At 50.1% G+C, this 14,988-nt stretch overlaps 1 protein-coding gene across 1 annotated transcript in view; it reads right to left on the bottom strand.

The window, feature by feature from the left end:
* The window catches only part of FLT1 (fms related receptor tyrosine kinase 1), a 164,884-nt gene that overhangs the window by 38,662 nt on the left and 111,234 nt on the right, over nucleotides 1-14,988 (bottom strand). Inside the window, exons 15-16 of the mRNA XM_084761732.1 lie at nucleotides 14,040-14,171; nucleotides 3,943-4,049 (exon numbers count right to left, since the gene is read on the bottom strand). Of these exons, the coding sequence (XP_084617858.1) occupies nucleotides 3,943-4,049; nucleotides 14,040-14,171 (239 nt within the window). The remainder of the gene's footprint in view (nucleotides 1-3,942; nucleotides 4,050-14,039; nucleotides 14,172-14,988) is intronic.

The raw sequence follows: 14,988 nt of genomic DNA, 5'->3' as shown, positions 1-14,988 counted from the left end.
ACTGGCCTCATGTGCGCATCATGTCCTGAGCCAACCACAGGAGAGCTTTCCTTTAGGACATGAAGACTATTTAATACAGTTCTAGACCGTGACAGAAAGCTTCCCATGGCTGCTCTGAGCCTGTTTTTAAAGGACTCAGCCATTTTTGTTTTTATGTGTCCGGGTGGCCTGCCTGCATACCTGGCTGGTGCCCACGGAGGCCAGAAGAGGGCGCAGAGTGCCTGGAACTGGAGTTACGGCTGCTTCCGAGCCACAAAGTGGTACTAGGAACAGGACCTGGGTCCTCTGGAGGACTAGCAAACACTCTTAACCACTGAGCTGTCTCTTCAGCCCCATTCTGTGCATCTTAATGCGACATACATGGAGGTGGGAAAGCAGTGGGGGTGCACTTTGGCTTTTCTAAATTTATAGGAAACGCCAGAAGTGGGAGGGTCAACCCAGGGTTCCTAAGGAGACAGGGTTTCTCTGTGTTAGCCCTGGCTGTCCTGAAACTCTTTGTAAACCAGGCTGGCCTCAAACTCATAGCGGTCCACCTGTCTCTGCCTCTGCCTCCGTAGTGCTGGGATCACAGGCGTGTGCCACCATGACCAGCTACAGACATTTCTGAAATGTCCCGACCCTTCAGACTCCTGCAGCTCTTGATTGGTTCATTATCCAAAAAGACCGCGGAGTCCAGTAGTGAGACTAGAGCAGAGGTTTAGCCTATGCAGAGGCCTTTCTATTCTCAGATGTAGAGGACAACAATTTCAAAAACGGGGGAGTAAATGGAGACACATTCTGAGTTTCCTAGGGCACTGCTTGGAAGTCACGTGCTTAAGACAGGTGTGTGCCATCAATCAGCAGGTTCGGTTCCTAGTAAGGGACACATTTCCAGCACTGAGTGTCTGTGAGCACACTCTTGCATGGGACGGGATGGCTGAGTGCTTTCCCAGAGAACCTCTGCCCCAAAGTTCCCTAAGTCTCACCGCACCGAGGTTGGCCCTCTCTCTTCAGTTTTGTTTCCCTGAGCGGGAGGAGAAAGCATCAAGTGGGGGAAAACTGCCTTTCTGCACCCACCACATTCCTTGGCCCTTACGCACCCTGCTCCAGGCAGTCGCCCACCTCACCTCATCCATCACTTGCCTGTAATCATTCTCCTCACAGAAATTATCATTAGACTGTGGGACAAAGACGTCCGAGCAGAAGGGTTGCCCAGCATCCAATAAGGGTTGAGAAGTCAGAGATAAGATGCACAGACATTGGTGTTAGGCTAGAGGTGCTGGGTGCTCAGGGAAAAGGCTGCTGGGATCTTTCTGATGGCCAAGTTTCTCATGCTGAATATCGCCAAGGCAACCGTTAAAGAGCACATGACAGCTGAAACCTAGCAAGGGAGACCTTGGACTTATGCAGCACAGGAGGATGGCAAGGTGGGACCCCTGTGGCTCCTGTGAAACTCAGTGACTTCTCTCAATAAGGCAGAGAGAGGGAAGACCGTACAGGCCTGTGAGTGATGTTCTAGCTCAGAAATATTGATTCTTTTAGCTGACACTAACACTGAGCAGCTCTGGTGGTGGGGACGGCTGCCTGGATTTGAGCCACCTTTTGGCTTGTGCACAGCCCAGGGACCTCCCAGGCACGCCCTTAACTCCTTTGCAGCTACTTTGCTTATCTATGAAATGGTGACGGTAACGGTACTTATCTGGGAGGGTTGCTATGGATACCAAATGATGGCAAACCTGTTAGAACAGGACCTGGCTTCTAGCAAGCACCGATACCATTGGCCATTGTTCTCACACTGGCTCCAGGCAGGTGGGGACGAGGAGATAAAACTCATCCCTTATCAATGAGGAATGCATCTGCACTGTGGTTAGACAAACCGCATGGACGCCCTTTTAGGTCCTTGATTACCTTTGCCTCCTCCCGTCAAATGGGAGATGATGATCTCTTGCTCCCACCAACACGTAAGCTGTAGACTCTTGGCAGGGTGAGCCCCCCTCCCCTGAATCTCTCTTATCCCACTAGGACTTGCTGAGGAAGAAGGATGCTCTAGTTAGGGGAGTAAAGGGGGGAGGTGGGGAGTGATTTTTTTTTTCCTGGCTATCACTTCTAGTTCTCTTCCTCTTCTTCTTCTTAAAGATTTATTTATTATTTATACAATACTCTGCCCATATACCAGAAGAGTGCCCAGATTGCATTATAGATGGTTGTGAGCCACCATGTGGTTGCTGGGAAATGAACTCAGGACCTTTTGGAAGAACAGACAGTGTCCTTAACCTCTGAGCCATCTCTCCAGCCCCTGGTTCTACTCTTCTAAGTCTACCTTAAGCATTACTTTCTCATTAGCTTTTCCCTCCTGAGGTCTAACCTGGGCTACTCCAGCTCCCTACCTCCCTAGCAGTTTCAGTAAGCTTGCTTTTTTGCAAATATTTCCACCAGAAGATGTCTTCTTTCCTTTCAAAACCATTGTCGCCTTCTTAGGCAGTGGCCTTGCCAGGTCCCCAACCAACTGCTCCATTTGGCCAAAGCCTGATGTCCCCCGTGAATGTGGAAGCTGCCAGCTGCCTCTCCTGGTCCAACTGTCAAGCCTGCCTTATGATTCTGAGCATCAATCGGAGGTGGGGTAGCCTGGGCCTCAAACTGAACTACTGTAGTGACATCTGGGACCTTGTCCTCACCTCAGGGACCTCAGTACCCCTCTTTAGAACAGGGAATAATCTGGGGGCTCACAGAGATGGAAGCACCAACCAAAGAGCATGCATGCACTGGACCTAAGCCCCCTACACAGATGTAGCAGATGGGCACTTTGGTCTTCATGTGGGTCCCCCAGTAAGTTGAGCAGTGCCGTCTATGACATGGCCTCTGTTGCCTGTTTTCAATCACTTCCCCCTAGTGTGGCTGCCTTGCCTGGCCTCAGTGGATGAGGAGGCGCTCAGTCCTCATGCCACTTGATGTACCGGGGTGGGCTGGTTGAGGGAGGCTTCCCTTTTCGGAGGAGAAGGGGAGGTGAGAGAAGGAAAGAAGATGGGAGGGAGGGAGGGAGGGAGGGAGGGAGGGAGAGGAGAGGAGGGAGGAGCCCATGTTTGAGATGTAAAGTGAATATATACATTTAAAAATAAATTTTAAAAAATTCCTCTAAAAAATAGGGAGTAATAATATGTCTCTCTCTCTGTCACACACACACACACACACACACACACACACACACACACACATACACACATTTTGGTAGGGTGAACTGAGACCCTGCACAAGGTGCATCCCACATGACATGGAGAGCCGTGCAGGAGACTGTCTAGAAAATGCGGAAGCCCTGCCTCTCTCCTGTCCTGCTGATGCTCCATCCTAAAGACCTCTCTAACCTCTAGTCAGCCACACTGCATTTCCCGACTGCTTGTGGCTTGGCTCTTGCTTGCTCTGGTCTTCACAGTGAGGCCTCAAGATAAACCCCACAAAACCCCGAGGCCATCAGATGACAGCACTGACATGGAGGGAGGGCAGTGACACACTGGCGGGCACGCTGACATGGAGGGAGGGCAGTGACACACTGACAGGCACGCTGACATGGAGGGAGGGCAGTGACACACTGGCGGGCACGCTGACATGGAGGGAGGGCAGTGACACACTGGCTGGCACGCAGACATGGAGGGAGGGCAGTGACACACTGGCGGGCACGCAGACATGGAGGGAGGGCAGTGACACACTGGCTGGCACGCAGACATGGAGGGAGGGCAGTGACACACTGGCGGGCACGCTGACATGGAGGGAGGGCAGTGACACACTGGCTGGCACGCAGACATGGAGGGAGGGCAGTGACACACTGGCGGGCACGCTGACATGGAGGGAGGGCAGTGACACACTGGCTGGCACGCTGACATGGAGGGAGGGCAGTGACACACTGGCGGGCACGCAGACATGGAGGGAGGGCTCTGCATGGCTCAGCTATCCTAGCACTCGAATCCTTACCCGCTTGAGTTTTCGGATGAAGAGTGTCAACAGGAGCCAGAAGAGAGTGGCAGCCACGCAGGTGCACGTGAGCGTGATCAGCTCCAGGTTTGACCTGTCCGAGGTCCCTAGAGAGACAGAATCACAAAGATGCTGAGGAAAGGAAACTGTCCAATGGTGCGTGTCCTCTAGCTCACTCTCCTTGGGCATCTGAGGCGGCACGAGTGTCCTTTCTGAGACAGGCCACGGACGCACACTCAGACCCAGAAATGATTGAGTAATTAAAATAGCAGGAGAAAGTAAGGATGAAAAGTTAAAGTTTGTGTTGGGGGTAAGCTCAGTAAATGCTATATCTGGAATGCCATATTTTAAACCCCTCTAATGGTTTTAGAGGAAATTCTTAGGAAAAAAAAAGACATAGCCCCTTTGGGACTCACAGAATTCTTCAAAGCAGACATTGAAAATAAAAATAAAACTCAAGGACAGTCACGAATGCCGCCCAGGTTCTTCTCGGGCAGCTGCGAGGAACCACCCCAGTCCTGTTCCTGCATTGGGGTCTCTGAGGTCAGCAGCCAGTTGGTACCAGCTGAGAGGAAAAGTGGGGGCCTCAGGCCTGCATGCCGCCCAGTCACACCAATTCCAGGGTTAAGGGCACAAAAGCTGAGCCGTGTCCCTCCTGGACTCAAAGGGGGAGACCCCAGAACAGTCATGTGACATCTCTGTGGAGAGACCCCAGAGCACCTCCCCAAAGAACCAAGGAGTAGTCAGGAAGTACCCCACTGGGCTCAAGTGGGGTCCCCTCCTGAAGATTCCAGAGGACAAGTATTCAGAATCCTGACGGAAGTCCTTCTTTGACTAAAATGACAAAGGACGTTAGGCTGTGGCCTGATGAGACGTATTTTCTTTAGGCGTGACAGTAGCATGTGTAACTCAGCTACTGGTCACTTACAAAGGATGGTGTCCTCACACCTACCTCTACCTCGTGAGTGCAGGACAGCAACATCACAGCTTCAAACGTGAGTAACCTCGCTGTGGGGTTCCGTGCCTCCACTCAGCGAAGCTGAGCTAAGTTCTCCTACAGTGATGGTAGGTGCTGGAGGAGACAGGAAGGCTAATAATGGGGCCTCAGAACATTCCAGAATCCCAGCAAGCCAAAACGAGTGTCTCCCAGCAAACGTGAAGACATCAGCCTTACTTTATTTTATTTGTTTATTTATTTTGGGTTTTCGAGACAGGGTTTCTCTGTGTGGCCTTGACTGTCCTGGACTCTCGCTTTGTAGACCAGGCTGGCCTTGAACTCACAGTGATCCGCCTGCCTGCCTCTGTCTCCCAAGGGCTGGGATTAAAGGCGTGTGCCACCACCGCCCGGCTACTTATTTTTTGAAACGTGCTTTCTCATATATGTATCCTAAGCAGGTCTCGAATTCACATACGTTGCCCCCTGCAAACACCTTTCAGGGTCAGGATTACAGCCGTGTACCACTACAACTAATTCATGCAGTGCTGGGCACCAAACCCAGGGCCTTGCGCACACTCCCAGAAACCAATGTCTGTAAATGCTAGGGAGATGGCTCAGCTAGTCACGCAGACCTGATTGCTTGGGTTTCATTCTCTGGGACCCACGGGGAAAGCTGTAACTCCAGCACCCCAATGGTGACACAGACGCAGAGATAGGAGACTCACCCAGAAACTGCAAGCCGCCAGCTAACATGAAGTACTCAGCGTAGTGACAGAAACAAGACGGAAGCAGAGAACGGACATCTGCACGTGTCCTGTGCCGCATGCCCCCCTCCCCTCTTCGGTTCTTATCTGCCCAGCTTTGCTTGTCTCTGATCACCTCCACTCCTTTCTAGGTCACACACTCAATCCTGTCATTCCTCTGCCTCAGTGCCAATGCGTGCCCTCCGTTACTGTCGGGATAAAATTCAAGGTGTGAGCTGTCAGTACAGCTCAGTGGAGGTATGTACGTTGTATGACAAGGCCCTGGCTTTCATGCCTAACACTTCCAATTTAAATAAAAAGTTTGGTGTACTTTTATGTACATGGGTGTTTTGCTTGCATGTATGTATGTGTGCCATGTGCATGCAGTACCTGTGGGGGCCAGTAGAGGGCGCTGGACCTCCCATAACTGGAATTAAAGATGGTTGTGAACCACCATGTGAGTGCTGGAAACCAAATCAAGTCCCCTGCAAGAGCGGCCAGTGCTCTTAACTGCTGAGTCATCTCTCCAGCCCTTGCTTTAATTTTTAATGTAAAATTAAAAATTGGAATAAATAAAAAATTACTTTTAGAAAATTTAAATGCTTAGGTCTTAGATCTTCTTTGGTCTTTCAGTCTCACTACGGATCCTTAGAGTAAGAAAACTGTAAGCCAGTGTTCATGTGAATATGGGATTTCATGAGTGTGTGCACTAGTGCACGCAAAAATGTGTGCACACACACATGCATGCACATGTGCACGTGCGCACACACACACACACAAGCTTGGTTTTGTGGCAAATAAGTTTTGTGTCATGACTGAAACCCGAAGGTACCTTGCAGTGGCCTTCATCTGTCCTGTAGCCTCCCGCATGGACTGTGACGTGTGTGGCCTCTCTGACTGTGGAGCTTTCCAGTTGCATCCAGTGGCACAGGAATTGAGGCCTCCAAAGTTGCCCTAACTCCAGCAAGATTCCTTTCATGGGCTCAACTTAACATCAGTACTCAGTAGTGCTTAGTAAAAAAAAAAAAATCTTAGCACGTTATCAGGTACACTGTGGAGTCTATGAGTCTATGTTCTCACTTGATAGTTCTGTCTCTACGGCTCTTTGCTAAAGACCTGCAAGGACAGGCTTTCGCTGAAGACCTTAGGGGTAGAGGAATTTTAACTCAGAACACGCTGCTCTGACAGGAGGTCACATCCAAAGACCTTCTAGGTCTGTGTGATTCAGCTGGAGTACAGACACGCCTTTAATCCAGAAGACAGAGGCAAACAGATCTGAGTTCAAGGCCAGCCTGGTATAGAGCAAGTATCAGGTAAAGAAAAGCTTAGATCCAGGCGTGGTGGTACATGCCTTTAAACCCAAAACAATGAAGGTAAAGTTAGTTTGTAGAAGGAAGCACCCATGCTTGAAAGTGATGTCTAATTGAGTGGCAGAAAAGGTGACAAATCAGAGAAGATCTGACAGAATAGGACACGCCCAACTCTCATGAGAAGAGAGAGGAAAGGGAAGCTACTTAAGAGGCAGTTTTACCAGGGCTATAATAGAGAGATGGGTTGCAGAGAGAGAACTCAGATGAAGATGGAACAAGCCAGAAAAGGAAAACGAGTCAGAAGATTAAAACAGATTGCTGAAGTTGGTTTGAGGCCAAGCAGAGCAATTCTGGGGCCAAGACAGAAGCCAGACTGAATCAGTCATCAGGGAGAGGCATTTGAGCCAGAGCAGCTGAGTTGAACCAAGTAGCCCAGAGCTCAGAAAGGACAAGTAAGGGTGAGCTCATTAAGCAGTAAGTCTCAGAGGCTGAAAATATCTAGGCCGAGGTTAGATTGTACGAAGGCTAGAAGCTTCCAGGACTAGGCCTAGGTTAGCAGAAGGAGGCAGTAAGCCTCCCAGACAAGAACGGAAACCAGCAAATAAAAGTTCCTTTTACACCTAGGTGACTCTCCACACTGGCCTGACGAAACCCAGCTTCAGCTGACTGGTGACAAGTGATCAATCAGTCCAGTGCTTCTCACTCTGTATGTATGTCAGCTGCCTTCTCAGCCTTCCACCATCCCTCCGGGTGCCACTCGGCAGGAGTGTGGATTTTGAGGGGTGTCTTGAGCCTGTCCAGTGTCGACAGTGGCTCTCGAGATGGGATACACCTCTGTGGGGACCGTTACCAAGGACAGCTGGGTAGACCAGCCTAAGCAAACATTTAGGTGTTTGGTCAGTAGCTACCCATCCACACACTGGCCTGGCATGTGGCGTTGTGTGGCAGCAGCTCCACAAGCTCAGCCCACGGACTATAACCAAGTGGGTTATAAGGTATACAAGCAAGCAAGCAAGCAGAGCACGGTGGCACACGCCTTTAGTCCCAGGACTGGTCTACAAAGTGAGTCCAGGACAACCAGGGTGACTCAGAGAAACCCTGTCCCCCCATCCCCCCCACCCAAAAATTATATATATGAAGCAAATCACCAGGGAGTTTTGGCCCCAGAGCCTACCCTACTAAGGGGGTTGGGGTGGGTGGAGGTGGGATGGGGCGCAGGGACTAGAGCAACTGTTGTCAGGAATTTGGAAGGCGTCCTTGTATGAGCCTGTGAGCACTTGTGTGGTGGACCAAGGCCTCAGTTTCTTTTAAAAATTGGAGATAAGAGGGGTGAGTGTGTAACCGCTATTAGGTATGATTTGAACCTTTTCCTTCCTTCTCTCAAACCCTTTGAACTGTGAAATACAGTTTTATGGGCGGGAGTTAAGAACACCTGTCCATGCAGAGGAGCCAGGTTCAATTCCAGCATCTGTGACTCCAATTCCAGGGGATCTGAGCCCTCTTCTGGCCTTCTCAGGCACCAGGTATACATGTTACACAGATGTACACGCAGGTAAAACACACCCTTCACAGTCACACACACACACACACACACAGAGTTACACACACAGTCTCACACATATACAGTCACACACATATACACACATGTACACAGTCACAGTCACACAGAGTCACAGAATCTCACACATATACACACATGTACACACACAGTCACAGTGTCACACAGTCTCACACATATACACACATGTACACACAGTCAAAGTCACACACACAAGAGTCACACAGTCTCACACATGTACACAGAGTCACACAGTCTCACACATATACACACATGTACACACAGTCACAGTCACACACACAGAGTCACACAGTCTCACACATGTACACACAGTCACAGTCACACAGACAGAGTCATACAGTCTCACACATGTACACACAGTCACAGTCACACACAGAGTCACACAGTCTCACACATATACACACATGTACACACAGTCACAGTCACACACACAGAGTCACACAGTCTCACATATATACACACATGTACACACACAGTCACAGTCACACACATATGCACACATGTACACACACAGAGTCACATAGTCTCACACATACATACACCACAGTCTCACTCACTCACACACAGACACACACACACACACATATAAACACAGTCACAGTCTCACACATACAGTCAGACATACACCCAACACAGTCACACACACACTCACTCACAAACACTTTTACTTTCTCCCTCATCGTTTTGGCTTGGTTCTGCTTTACTTGGCTTCTCTCAGTCAGTCACAGGCATCATCGCTGGCCTTTTCAGCCCTGAAGCAACCCAGTCTTGGAGGCGTCTAAAGAGCCTCTCGGCAAGCTCTACCAGACCCCACAGGTAGCTTAGGTGAGCCGGCTGGTCTCTTGTGATTTTAGTTTGAAGTAACAATGTAGCAGAAACCTCAGGCCCAGAGAAAAGTCAACAAACATCACACCTACGAGAAAGGACTAGACTCCCTTCTACTAGGCTAAGGGAGAGCCACCTACAGTCTGGGATGCCGGTGCCCCCTGACCTTTAACTGATACGGAATAGTGCAATTGGCCTGTAGATCTTCATAGCATTTTTTTAAATTTATGCTTTCTATAGGCCAGTTTGGATCTTCTTTTCAGGCCTGTGGCATGTACATGATCTACTATATTTGGATTAAATTTAAAGTACCTCTTAAAGGGTAATTTCAGGTTAAGAAAAAAAAAAAACAAAACCACTAAGATTGCAGTGTGTGACATTTGCCCTGTAACACATTTTCATCCTCCAGCCAAACGGGAATGTTTGGGGGTACCATGCAGGTGACTGGCTTAGGTAAGCCCAGGGAAGTGTGTGCTACTGACAGGTTTGCTGGCGCTGAGGACCACATTAACCAACACTAATAACAGCTAATACTGCAGATTTTGTCACCATCCTACAACGGCCCGGGAAAGCTTATGAACTCGGGCAACTCCCATTTTGCAGTGCAGAAACCAAAAGATAGGAAAGGTGAGGATTCCCAAGGCGGCTCGGCTCCTGAAACAGGGACACCCTGCTGCGGAGAGGACTCCCACCCTCCCTGTGACACAGCACGGCAGAGGAGAGGAGCTCTCTCAGCTCTGTCACCTCCTGACCCTGTGATGTCATTTGACCCCTCTGTGGCTCTTACTGGATTCTTATTTTCAACAACTAAACTTTCTCACGGGATTGCTGCAAAATTCAAGTGGGGGGTGGGGGGACAGAGAGCTGGTTCAGTGGTTCAAAGCACTGGCTGCTCTTCCAGAGGACCTGGGTTCGATTCCCAGCACCTCCATGTTAACTCACAACCACCTGCAAATGCCGTTCCGGGGTCCCTGATGCCCTCTCTGGCCTCTGCACTGGCATCGCATGCACACGACGCGCACACATGTACATGTAGACAAAAGCCTCGTAATACATAAAATAACGACAAAAGAATCAAGAAGACTCACACGTGCTTGCTTCCCACGCGTACCACAAGCTTAGTAACACAAGGCATAGTCAACAGGCCCAGGCCTTCCTAACCGAGCTATCGTCCATGCTAGCCTAGTTTCCGTGAGAAGGAAACCGGATGGGTATGTTTGAAGTCTAACTATTTTCCTTCAGGAACTATCTATAGACATCTTAATTCGTCCTAACCGAGCTCTGGCATGCTATTTTAAAAATTCTTTACTAAGGTGAGCTTTACAGCATAGTTTGGAGCTGAAAGTTAAAAAAAAAAAAAAAGAGGCAGGCGGATCGCTGTGAGTTTGAGGCCAGCCTGGTCTACAAAATGAGTCCAGGACAGTCAAGGGTACACAGAGAAACTGTCTCGAAAACCCAAAAATAAATAAATAAATAAAAATAAATTTAAAAATTAAGCTTTTATATTTAGGGCCTCCTGTGTGCCAATTGGAGCAGGTACCTCATCTGTTTTGAGCACGGCTTGTTACTTGGGACACCCCTGGAAGTTGCTAGCATCTGTGAGGTGAGTGAAGAAGGCCATGAAGCCCGGTTGGTTTAGCACGCCTACCCTCAGTGCTGTGCTGGCCGTGGGGGCTGGCGGAGGGCAAAGCAGACCTGGGCACAGAACACGGACCACGGTGTAGAGCATTGGGGCGCATGCTGAGTTTGTTTGGAGCTGTTTCTTATTCCTAAACCTTGGGGTCCAATTAGGGAGTGTGCTGCGGGCTCCTTACTGTGTGGGTCTTCGTGCTGGGGCCCATGGTTACAAGCCGCACCTGGGATGCGGTGCCCAGCATTTAGGCCGTGACCTTTCGTGGTGTCTGTAGCAGACACTTCGAAGGGTCACCGTTCTCTGAGGTGTTTATCTTGTGGAATTCTGAGTGCTGTGGAAACACAGCAGGGCCTAAGTCGAGTGGAGCGTAGCCATCAGCGTCAAAAAGCGGCAGGGCTCACTTTTAAGTCTTTGGACACAAAGGGGCCAAATGTGTTAATTTCAGAAATGATCTTGATTGCTGACAGTTTTACTGTGGTCTTGACACTGGAGCCCCCCCCCCTCCCCCTCCGCCCAGAGTTCCACGTGTGCCCAAGGTCCCATCCAAACCAAACAAGACCGGTGATTATTTAAAGAAGCCACTTTGACTCCACAGTCCGTTTATCCTTCTCAGATACCAAAATAACACATTGTTTTATCTATGCGCATAAGACTCCGTTTTCAGAGGAAATAAAATGAGCAGACCGTTTCCTTCCTGGCTGGTTCCTGAACCCCTTTAAATCTGTTAAACATAGCCACAGACACCACCCGTGTACCTAGATTTCCTACACACAACCGGACAAGATAGGCGCTTACCAGGAAGCCACGTCTGAAGCGAGGGTGTGCTTCAGTGTCCCCTCAGTGACATGAGTCATGAGTTCAAGGGCGAGAATCCAACTTCAATTACAAGATAACTGCACTCAACTGCCCTGGGCAGCATCACTCGATCACGTCCATTTTGTGAGCCCAGAGCCCTTCAGGAGCCGGGACCCACCCTACCTTGTATGTCCGGGCTTTCCATCTTCACCGTCAACTTGCAAACTGCTTCCTATGTCAAATTACATCCCTATATGAAACCGATACCCTCCACCCCCAAAACCTCGCTGTCAGCGAGGCTTTGGAGAACAGCCACGGGAGAATACCGGGGTCACAGATGCTGTGACATGGCTTCTGAGAAACCCTGATTATCCTGGCGGAGGAGGGGAGATTTACAAGCGCACACACACACTCCTGCTTCTCCCAAACCCGCAGCTACGCAGCCGCTGCCGACCGTACGTCCCACCAGAGAATGCAGGAACACTTCCTCAGCCCATGTGGTGGGCTGCGGTGAGTCTGAGTGAGGCCGAGGGGCGTCTCCTGCCAGGCCTGATGTCTGTGCCAAAGACAGAGTGCAGACCCTGGAGGCAGGGGTTGCTCAAGTGAGATGCTTGCTTAGTCTCTCTTGATGTGCGGTGGAATTGGAAGCCGAGTTTACAACAAGGAAGATGATTTGGGAGACAGGTAGGACCATTCCCCGGGCTCTTCTAGGGATATCTGCCCTCATTTTGGAAGTACAGATTTGTGGCGGAACGGTTTCAGCCTTTCTTCCTTCTTGACGTTCCCCACGACCACCAAAACAAAACAAAAAAAAACACCCCCACATGCTCTCAGATGCAACGCTGAGGACTATGGAATGGCTCCTAAACAAATTCCATTTTTTCACATCAAATCCCAGCATGCCATTTGTTAGGATTCTGCTTCAGTCTGCCTACCTGTGATGCCATTGCCTACCTCCCGCTGGGTGTGGCCCTGCCTAAGATTACAAAAGGACAAACCCTCCTCGTGGCTCTCGCTCATCCCTCTATCTTCCCGTCTCTGTGTCTGTCTCTCTGTGGCAACTCTCCCTCTTTCCTTCTCGCTCCATGCTCACATAATAAACCTTATATAATATGGTATCTGCCGCCTGGCATCTTATTTTCTTCTATTTCATAAAAACCATTGGTATTGGTATCTGAGAGGCACCTGTGGGCAATTTTATGATGCTGCCAATTTTAGAGTTGGTGCTCAGCGTGGGAAAACTGAAACCTGCGCTGAAAACTGTTTCACGGCCACGGTCAAGGGTAGGACCCTAGGCAACTTTGTGCTTTGCTCTTCAACAGACTGTCTGGGGCCCGGGAAGAGGAGCCCAGTGTGTGAGGTGCGGACTGCTCTGGACGTATTGCTTCTGAGAATATTTGTGCCTCCTTGTGATAAAAAACCGGCAGAGTGAAAAAGTATCTTAACTCTAAATTCCAGTACTCAGAAAAGGGGGGTGGGTTGGGGACGAACAGTTTGAGTGGCTAGTGTAGGCTTCGCCTCTTCCAAACCTACTTTATTTGGGGTTCTTTAAATGCTTATAGCTCCCTCCCAACCCACCTACCCTAGATAGGAGAGAAAGAAGGTTTATGGGAACAGAAGTAGACCTTCAGTTCCTGGGAGCAATTCCCCTGGTGTAGTTGGCAGGATTTCAGCAGACCAGCAATTCCACCAAAGTTGCTGCTGGGACCTGGAACAGCAGCCTGAACCCGGAGCCCTGAAGTGTTCTTGAAGAGGAGTGATGAACAGCCAAACAATACTAAGACCCAAAAAGCCCGGCCTCCTGTTTTGGGCTCGTATATATATCTCTCCTCTCAGAGTCTGTGCTAAGATGCGTTTGTCTTCTAGTGGATAAACATCACCTGTTCTCTCACAAGTCTGTTCCCCATCCCACACTTGGCATCAAAACAAAAGCATGTGTACATCCACTACAGGCTAGGTCCCCGCCCCCCCTTTCTTGATTTCCTTTCTTCCTGGCCTTATTTCTCGCAGATGTGGACCCGTTGGGCCATTCTGAGTCACTTTACCCGCAGCGTTAGCGGCACACCAGGCTCCCTTCTTCCTGGAAGTACCTCCCCTGGTGAGACAGCTGGGGCTCTCAAGGACAGCCAACCTCAGCCTTCAGACAGAGCCAACAGCGCCAGCAGGCGAGGAGAAAGGGGACAGGGAAAGGACCCACCGGGTTGCCAGAGGAGACCTGGGAAGCTAGGCGAACAGGGAAACAGGCGGCCAGCAGACCCAGCTGCCAGCTGTTTACCTTGCACGGTGAGGTAGGCGGAGCTTTCCACGGTCCCCTTCTGGTTGGCCGCTCTGCACCTGTAGACACCTTCGTCCTCTTCCTTGACTCTTTCAATAAACAGCGTGCTGTTTCCGGGTCCCAAAATAACTCCTGGGGAGCGAGAGGCGTTTAGATTAGCAGGTCTGGAGGGCAGACAGACTCAGACAGCCTTAAGGAAGCCTACTGTCTTCCTTTCCTAACCTCCCAGAGGCTGCTGGGCTGACCCGCACATCTGTCCCATGCCTGCCGCGAGCCACGCGCTCTGCAGCCCCCAGACCATGGCTTGCAAACACGGCTACCCTGTCCCCCTCACAGTGAAAGCAGTTCCCACTCCATGCACGTGTGTTGAGGTAGTGAGTGCTCAGTACATATGTAAGTACTTAGGACTCGGTACTACACAGACTGTGAGGGGATGGAAGGACTCCCGTGAGTTCCCAGACCCCTGCAAAGCTGTGCAACACAGAGCCCTCCACACCAAGTACTGTCACTAAGTATTATTGACTCTCTCATCAGTCCGAGTCTGGCGAGCTGGCGGCCAACAAGAGTGCAAGCGGGGACCTCGGGAAGGCTGCATGGAGGGGGAGGTGTCCCTTGAGGTGCCCTGTGAAGGCCTGTCAGGGGTGAACTGACAAAGGAAGGCCTGAGGCCAGAGGTAGAAGGGAACAGGCACTGAGCGCCTGTCCTGCAGAAGAAGCCAATGTGCCTGACCACACATAAAAACATAGATGATAGATAGATAGATGGATGGATGGATGGATGGATGGATGGATGGATAGGACAGCTAATACCAACCCTTTCATGTCCACACAGTGCTTTATTATTTATCTCTAAGCCCCCCCAGCCCCATTTAAACCCAGGGATTTACACACACACTCAAGCCCTGAGCAGTCTCTTGGCCTTTAATCCTTTTAAAAATAGACTTTTAAAA

Source organism: Acomys minous (assembly GCF_964271855.1).
Source record: "Acomys minous genome assembly, chromosome: 16".
Classification (NCBI taxonomy): Eukaryota; Metazoa; Chordata; class Mammalia; order Rodentia; family Muridae; genus Acomys; species Acomys minous.
This window is presented reverse-complemented; position numbering and strand designations above follow the sequence as displayed.